Genomic DNA, 8,710 nt, shown 5'->3' on the forward strand with positions numbered 1-8,710 from the left:
TGGGCAAGGAACGTGTCTTCCACCTCTGCTCTACTGTACTCCCCCAAGCTCATAGCACAGTGCTCCGCCCACAATAAGCGTTCAATAAATACCAATGATGGAACGATTCATTGAGATGGGTTTCATGAAATTTATTATCACCCTCTAGACTGTAAGCTCATTGTGGGCAGGGAATTGGTCTGCTTATTGTTATATTGTACTCTCCCAAGCACATAGTACAGTTTTTTGCTCACAGTATGACCCCAACAAACACAATTCAATGAATAAATGACTATGCTCCCTCTAAGTAGACTGTTGTTGCTGTCAGAGAGAGAGTACTGAGAAGGACAGGTGATTGATAGGATTTGGTCATGGTACCTTTCGTAGTGCGACGTCTGTTTAATCCTTCATCCTTGGATCTGAAGGGATCACACAGGACCCATGCATCTCAGGACAAGTGGGCAGAAAGGGCCTTTGCCTCCGCACTCGTGGCCCAATGAAGAAGAGCAAAACAGGAAGAACTTAACTCATGGCATGGGCTGCGAGTAAACACGGGAGAATTGCCGAACTGGCTTTCCTGAATCCTCACGTTATTCCCCCGTGACCTCACTGGGTACCGAGATCTGTAATTCACTGATCTCCTCCTCTTCGGTTCGCTTAGCGATCTTATCTGTAGAAATGGGGATAAGAGATAAGGAAACAGGAAGAGAAATTTATGACTCTACGGGAAAGAGGACCAACTTCCTTCCAGTCTCCCGCTATGCTGGAGCAGGTCGGAAAGCTGTGCGATTGATTTGGATCAGAGTTGAAAGACTGGGAGACAGGGATGATGGGTAATAAGTGTCCAGATTTTGTTGAGGGGATGAGGATCAGGCCCTTTGCTTTTCTAGCGTTCAGGGACCTGGGAACCATGGGATGAGAGGAAGTCCCGAGGGATGGGATGGGGAATTCAGAATTTAATTAGTCCCACTGTACAGAACAATGGAATTGGTCCTCTGTGGCCCAGTTTTGAGGAGGATGGAGATGTGAGTTTGGGGCTGTGGATCCATGCTTGGTGCCCAGAATCCCAGAGGTTCAATTAAACAACAGAGCAAGGGAACACCGACCCATAAAGAGAAGTAATTATCAGTTTTGTAAGATCAGTGATTCCATCACACAAATGTCCCCTCGCTGGTAGGTTGTGGTGGATGGTATGCTCACCTCTTTGCCGTTAGTGGGTGTATGATTGCCTTGAGGCATCACCCAGGTGGTGATCATTCATAGCATGCATGCTATTTCTCGTGGTATTTGATAAGCACTGACTGTGTGCTGAGCACTGTTCTAAGCGCCGGAGTAGATACAAGATAATCGGTCCCCACAGGGCTCATATTCTGAGTAAGAGGGAGAACAGGGATTGAATCTCCATTTTGCAGTTGAGGAAACTGAAGCAAGAAAAGTTAAGCGAATTGCCCAAGGTCCCACAGCAGGCAAGTTGCAGAGCCTGGATCAGAACCCAGGTCTTCCACCTCTCAGGCCTTTAATGTATCCACTAGGCTACGCTGTTTCTGCTTTCACCTACTCAATCATCCTATCTGGAACTCCCTCCTCCCACAAATCCACCAGATGACCGCATTCATCTTCAAAGTCCTCCAAAAACCACTTCTCTTTCCAGATCTAGAAACTTGTGGGTCTCTCCCCCCTTATTCACATGATGGACAAGCCTGCTAGCCTGTTTCAGGTAGCTATCAAAATCAATTAATTAATCAATCAGAGTCTCCAACACCACAACATAGAAAAACAGAAAAACAGCCCAGATTGGCATTACACAGTGCTTGGCACATAGTAAGCGATTAACAAATACCATTTTTATCTAGATGTGTCTCCCCTTCTAGACGGTAATCTCGTTATGGGCAGGGAACATGTCTGCCAATTCTGTTGCATTGTATTCTCCCAGGTGCTTAGTATAGTGTTCTGCACATAGTAAGCACTAAATAAATACCACCGATTGATTGACTGATTTGTAGAATGTCTCCCCGTCCAGACTGCAAGTTCGTAATAGGCTGGGAATAGCTCGCTAATTCTGTTGTACTGTACTCTCCCAAGGATTTAGCACCGTGCTTTGCACATAGTAAGTGTTCAATGAATACCACTGATTGATTGATTAATCCATAGTTCTACATTAGAGTCAGAGCACTGGGAAAAGCGTAGATGAATGAGACAAAATTTCCAAAGTCTTTCATTGGAGCTACAGAAATTTGTCTCCCTAGTCTTCTAGACTGTCAACTCATTGTGGGCATGGAAAGTGTCTGTTGTAATATACTCTCCAAGCTCTAAGTACAGGGTTCTGCGTGCAGTAAGTGTTCAAGAAATACCACTGATTGATTAGATAAAGGATTAGGGTAAGTAGAGATGAATGAAACCAAACAGCCACAATCTTATATTGGAGTTCATGTAATCTGTCGCTTCCTCTAGTCTTTAAATTCGTTGTGGACAGGGATCATGTCTACCAACTCTGTTGCATTGTACTCTCCAAGCGTTTAGTACAATGCTCTACACAATAAGCTCTCTACAAATACTATTGAATGACTGATCATAGGGCAACAGTTGAGATCATTCCTCGTGTACATAAAGTCTTGATTCGGATTGGAGGGGATTATAAGAAACCTATCAATTGAAGCAAACAGAGGGGTCTAATGGATAGAGAAGCAGTGTGCCTTAGTGGAAAGAGCACGGGCTTGGGAGTCAGAGGTGGTGAGTTCTAATCCCATCTTCAACACTTGTCTGCTGTGTGACCTTGGGTAAATCACTCCACTTTTCTGTGTCCCAGTTACATCATCTGTAAAATGGGGATGAAGACTGTGAGCCTTCATGGGACAACCCGATTACCTTGTATCTACCCCAGCGCTTAGAACAATGCTTGACATATAACATCCCCTCTCACTCCCTCTGTCCTACCCCTTCCCCTCCCCACAGCACTTGTATATATTTGTACATATTCATTACTCTATTTTATTTGTAAATATTTACTATATTTTATTAATGATGTGCATAGGAGGCCTTCCCAGACTGAGGCCCCTCCTTCCTCTCCCCCTCGTCCCCCTCTCCAACCCTCCAGTCTTACCTCCTTCCCTTCCCCACAGCACCTGTATATATGTATATATGTTTGTACATATTTATTACTCTATTCTACTTGTACATATCTATTCTATTTATTTCATTTTGTTAATATGTTTGGTTCTGTTCTCTGTCTACCCCTTCTAGACTGTGAGCCCACTGTTGGGTAGGGACTGTCTCTATATGTTGCCAACTTGTACATCCCAAGCGCTTAGTACAGTGCTCTGCACACAGTAAGCGCTCAATAAATACGATTGATTGGTTGATTGATTGATAGCTATAACTCTACTTATTTAGAAAAGTATAACCTTTCTACTTGTTTTGTTTTTATTGTCAGTCTTCCATTCTAGACTATGAGCCCGTTGTTGGGTAGGGACCGTCTAAATAAGTTGCCGATTTGTACTTCACAAGCTCTGAATACAGTGTTCTGCACACTGTAAGGGCTCAATAAATATGACTGAATGGGATCGTGAGACATTGTGTCCCCCTGCTTGATCGTGAAACATTGTATCCCCTTGCTTGATCGTGCGACATTGTGTCTCCCTGCTTCCATCCCCCCAACCCCATAAGCGACCTTCTTTAAGGAGCCCCCCCACCACGTTCTTCCCGGTTCGGACCTGACTGATTCCCCCCGCCCCCCATCCGCTCCCCTCCCGCTGCAAAAAGGCCCTTGTTATCACAGAGTTACTTTAACAACATCGTCATTCACACCTAGTCAGCCCACCCATGCTATTTGGCTGTTCACTCCTCTCCCCCGGCATCTCTGCTCCTATGACCCCCCCTTAACAGTTCCACCCTACTCCAGAACTGCCCTCCATAGGACTCCATCCTCCACCACCTCAGAGACATTTTTGCCAAGAGCCCCTGGACTCCCCTCATTGATCTCATTTGACTGACCTATGGACAATTCACACTTCTTCTTTGAGCATCATCTGCCTATTTTATGGTCGCTTCTGCATGTTAATTGTTAACTGCTCTCTGTGATGTCATCGTCTGCTTATTTATAGGTTGGATAGGCTAGGTTGGATAGCGTGTTGAGGAGAAGGGGGTGGTCCACAGTGTCGAAGGCAGCTGAGAGGTCGAGGAGGATTAGGATAGAGCATGAATCGTTGGATTTGTCAAGCAGGAGGTCATTGGTGATCTTTGAGAGTGCAGGAAGTGAACTGAAGTATGAACTTGAAGAAGAGACAAGAGGCAGAGAGGTCAGCAAGGAGGCTGATGCAGTAGTAGAAGTGGGATAGGAAAAATGCTTGGGTCTTTGTGGTAAGTTTATTCGAAGAGGAAAGGGCAAATTCTACAGATATTGTGAACGTAGAGCTGACAGAATTTAATGACAGATTGAATATGTGGGTTGAATGAAGGAGATGGTTTGAGAATAACACCAAGGTTGTGGGTGCATGCGACAGGGACGATGGTGATCTTGCCTACGGTGATGAGAAAGTGTGGGATAGAGTTTTTGGGGAAGATGAGGTACACTATTTGAGACATGATGAGATGCAGCGTGGCTTAATGGAAAGACCATGGTACTGGGAGTTAGAGGACCTGGGTTCTAATCCTGGCTCTACCACTCGTCTCCTGTGTTGATCCTGACCAAGTCATTTCACTTCTCTGTGCCTCGCTTTCCTCATCTGCAAAATACTGATACTAATGATGGCATTTGTTAAGCACTTACTATGTGCCAGGCACTGTTCAAAGCGCTGGAGTAGGTACAAGATCATCAGGTTGTCCCACGTGAGGCTCACAGTCTTTATCCCCATTTTACAGATGAGGTAACTGAGGCACAGAGAAGTTAAGTGAGTTGTCCAAAGTCACACAACTGACAAGTGGAGGAGCTGGAATTAGAACCCATGACTTCCAAGTCTTCTGATTCTTTCCACTAAGCTGTGATCTAAGGGCAAAGGGTAACGCAGAAGAGAGAGGGAGTATGGGAACAGAACTCTAATGAAATCACATCTCCTCCAGAAAGTCTACCTTGACTAATTTCTCATTCCCCCAGCCAATTTTCTTTATTCATTCAGTCATATTTGATGAGGGTTTACTGTATGCTGAGCACTGTACTAAGTCCTTGGAAAGTACAATTCAGAAACAGAGAAAATCCCTACTCAACAACGGGCTCACTTTACTTACTGCTTCTCCCATGCCCTTAGTCCCCACCCCGCAAGCACTGAGGTAGTCTTCCCCATCTCCACCCCTTTGTGGCAATAGTAATTGTGGTATTTGTTAAACGCTTACTATGTGTCAAGCACTGGGGTAGATGCAAGGTGTTCAGGTGGGACACAGTCCCTGTCCCACATGGGATTGTGAGCCCACTGTTGGGTAGGGACTGTCTCTATATGTTGCCAATTTGTGCTTCCCAAGCGCTTAGTACAGTGCTCTGCACATAGTAAGCGCTCAATAAATACGATTGATGATGATGATGATGATGATGATGATGGGATTCACACTCTTAATGCTCAGTTTCCACCTGAAGCCCAGAGAAGGGAAGCGACTTGCCCAAGTTCACACAACAGACATGTGACAGAGCCGGGATTATTACCCACATCCTCTGACTCCCAGGTCCATGCTCTTTCTGCTTGGCCATGCTGCTTCTTCTATGCGCATATCTTTGTCTTTGGGTTGCTTCCCCTAACTGTTATTTACCTTAGGGTCTATCTCCCCTGTGAGAAGCAGCACGGCTTACTGGAAAGAGCACAGTTCTGGGAGTCAGAGGACATAAATTCTAATCCTGACTCCACCACTTGTCTGCTGGGTGACCTGGGTGAAGTCTCTTAACTTCTCTCAGCCTCAGTTACCTTATCTGTAAAATGCAGATTAACACTGTGAGCCCTACGTGGGGCAACCTGATTTCCTTGTATCTATGTGCTTGGCACAATCCTACTTCATAGACTGTGATCCACATATGGAACAAGGACTGTGTCCAACCTGATTATGTTTCATCTATTTCAGCACTTAGAACAGTGCTTGGCATGTGGTAAATTCTTAACAAATACCATGATTATTATTATTATCATTATTATTATTATTATCATCATTATTACGAGGATGAAGTTGGATGCCTACAATTTGTAGACTGTAAGCTTGTTGTGGGTAGGGGCCATGTCTATCAACTCTGCTTGGTTTAGTGAAAAGAGCCCGGGATTGGGAGTCGGAGGTTGTGGGTTCTAATCCCTCCTCTGCCACTTGTCTGCTGTGTGACCTTGGCCATGCCACTTAACTTCTCTATGCCTCAGTTACCTCATCTGTAAAATGGGAATTAAGATTATGAGCCCCATGTAGGGCAGCCTGATTACCCTGTATGTATCCCAGCGTTTAGAACAGTCCCTAGCACATAGTAAGCGTTTAACAAATACAATAGCAATTATTATCACTCTCCCAAATGCTTAGTATAGTTCTCTGCACACAGTAAACACACAGTAAATATGATCGATTGAGGGATAGTTGGAATTGCTTTGGCCCTCTGCCCTGGGTTCTGTTGGGGTCTGAGTTCTGTCAGATTTTTCCTAGCGACAATTGCACAGTGTATCTTACTTTCCTTTACATATTCTGTTCCTCTTTAGACTCTACCTACCAACCCCGAGAAGTGAGAATGTTGACTTTCCCCAGTGATGTGGTCCATGGCGTCTGCTTTCTTTTTCAGACTGGAGTAGGGGTCATGGGAAACTCCCTCCTCATCACTCTACACGTTTCCACGATCCTCCTGGAACCCAGACCGAAGCCCACGGACCTGGTCATCGTCCACCTGGCTTTGGTCCACACCGCAATGCTCCTTACCAGAGTGGTCACTGTGTCAGCATCAGCTCAGCGTCTGCGGCTCCTGCAGATAGACGTTGGATGTAAGGCATTCGCCTATGTGTATCGGGTGACCAGAGGCCTCTCCATCTGCACCACTGGCCTCCTGAGTATGGCCCAGTCCGTGATCATCAGCCCCAGCTCCTCTCTCTGGGCCCAGCTCAAAGCCCGGTCCGAAAGAATATCCTCCCAATCCTTATCCTCCTGTGGCTCCTCAACTCGATAGTGGATATCAACCTCTTGTTCAATACCGTTGCATCTCTCAACGTGACCATCTGCGAGCCCACATTCAGTGATGACCACTGTTCCAGCAGGCCCGTCAGCAGCCTCGTAGGGCTGTTCCTCTTCTTTATGGCACTCCGTGATGTCCTGTCCTTGGGAATCATGGGAAGGTCTCGTGGCTACATGGTCGTCCTCCTTTCCCAACACAATCGGAAGGTCTGGCATCTCCACGGCCAGCACCCACCTCCTCGGAAATCCCCAGAGATGAAAGCAACCCAGACCGTCCTGTTGCTGGGCAGCTGCTTCGTGGCCTTCTACTGCAAGGACTTCATACTGTCACTGTTTCTGGGGAGTTTCCTCAGGAACAACATCATCCTTCTGAATGCTAATATGTTTGTGGTCAGCAGTTATGCAGCCGTCAGCTCCTTCTTGCTGTTAAGCAGTAACTCCAGGTTTGCCAAGTTCTGAGAGGCCCGTTTGAGGAAGACAGGGCTCCATCTCTGTGAGGAACCTATGTCCTTCCCAGAATCGTCTTTTATACTAGGGATCCTTCCTGAGGTAGCAGCATGATCTAGTGTAGAGAGCACACACTTGGAAGTCAGAAGGACCTGGGTTTTAATCCCAGCTCTACCACTTGCCTTGCACACACCTGGAAGTCAAAAGGACCTGCGTTCTAATCTCAGCTCTATCACTTGCCTTTTGTGTGGCTTTGGGCAAGTCACTTAACTTCTCTGTGCCTCAGTTTCCTGGTATGTGAAATAGGGAGTAAGAGTGTGAAGCCCCGTGTGGGACATGGACTGTGTCTACCTCGATTAATTTGTATCTACCCTAGCGCTTTGTGCAGTACCTGGAATATAGTAAGTACTTAATAAATACCATTAAAAAGAAACAGCGCCCAACATAATCTGCGACTCAAATTCATGACTTTCAGATTACAAGATGAACGCACTGTCTCATATGACAAGGGAACTATGGGCGGTGCTACAATGCAGAATTGAGAAGGAGCAAGTGAGCTCAAGGGATCGAATAGAGGGGAATAGAGTCAGAGGACTTGGGTTCTAATCCCTGCTTTGCCACTTGTCTTCTGTGTGACCTTAGGAAAGTCACTTCCATACTCTGGGCTCAGTTTTTTCAATTTTAAAATTCAATACTTCGACTGTGAGCCCCTTGTGGGGCAGGGATTGTGTCCGACTTGATTAATTTGTATCTAAACCAGTGTTTAGAACAATTCATGACACGTAGCTTGACACAATTTTAATAAACTAATGGAGCAGGAAGGATTGGTGAAGTAAGGATGTTCTTGAAAATGAAATTCTGGGGCTCCTTGATGTGACACTTCTATAAGGAGTGTAACTCTATATGAAAGTCTGGAATCCTTGCACTTTTTAAATTCAAATGATTTCTTTAGCCCCTAATGATTTCATCCAGCAACCCATCCTATCCCTCCAAATCTCCCCTACACCCAAATTCTTATCATCATCATTATCATCATCATCATTATCATCATCATCGTCGTCATCACCATCTTCATTTTCATCATCACAGCATTTCCAACCCTGAAAATCGGAGAAAATAATGATACTTGCCAAATACTAACTATTTATTAAGCACTGGTATAGATATATGG

The 8,710-nt window shown here is 45.4% G+C and overlaps 1 protein-coding gene across 1 annotated transcript; it reads left to right on the forward strand.

Moving 5' to 3' along the window:
* The first annotated feature begins 1,669 nt into the window (after window positions 1-1,669).
* Window positions 1,670-7,551, forward strand: LOC119947615 (vomeronasal type-1 receptor 42-like). Its single transcript, XM_038769198.1, has 3 exons — window positions 1,670-1,696; window positions 6,710-6,905; window positions 7,022-7,551. The coding sequence occupies exons 1-3, from the start codon at window positions 1,670-1,672 to the stop codon at window positions 7,549-7,551; spliced, it is 753 nt and encodes a 250-aa protein (XP_038625126.1).
* The last annotated feature ends 1,159 nt before the right edge of the window (window positions 7,552-8,710 follow it).

This window comes from Tachyglossus aculeatus, chromosome X5 (genome assembly GCF_015852505.1).
Source record: "Tachyglossus aculeatus isolate mTacAcu1 chromosome X5, mTacAcu1.pri, whole genome shotgun sequence".
In the NCBI taxonomy this organism is placed as follows: Eukaryota; Metazoa; Chordata; class Mammalia; order Monotremata; family Tachyglossidae; genus Tachyglossus; species Tachyglossus aculeatus.

Bases quoted from the DNA above. Each gene is read 5' to 3' on its own strand.
- LOC119947615 (XM_038769198.1), top strand. From the start codon at position 1,670: ATGGACAAGCCTGCTAGCCTGTTTCAG. The intron at 1,697-6,709 runs GTAGCTATCAAA...TTTCTTTTTCAG, and splicing joins AGCCTGCTAGCCTGTTTCAG to ACTGGAGTAGGGGTCATGGG. The intron at 6,906-7,021 runs GTAAGGCATTCG...CTCTGGGCCCAG, and splicing joins CCTGCAGATAGACGTTGGAT to CTCAAAGCCCGGTCCGAAAG.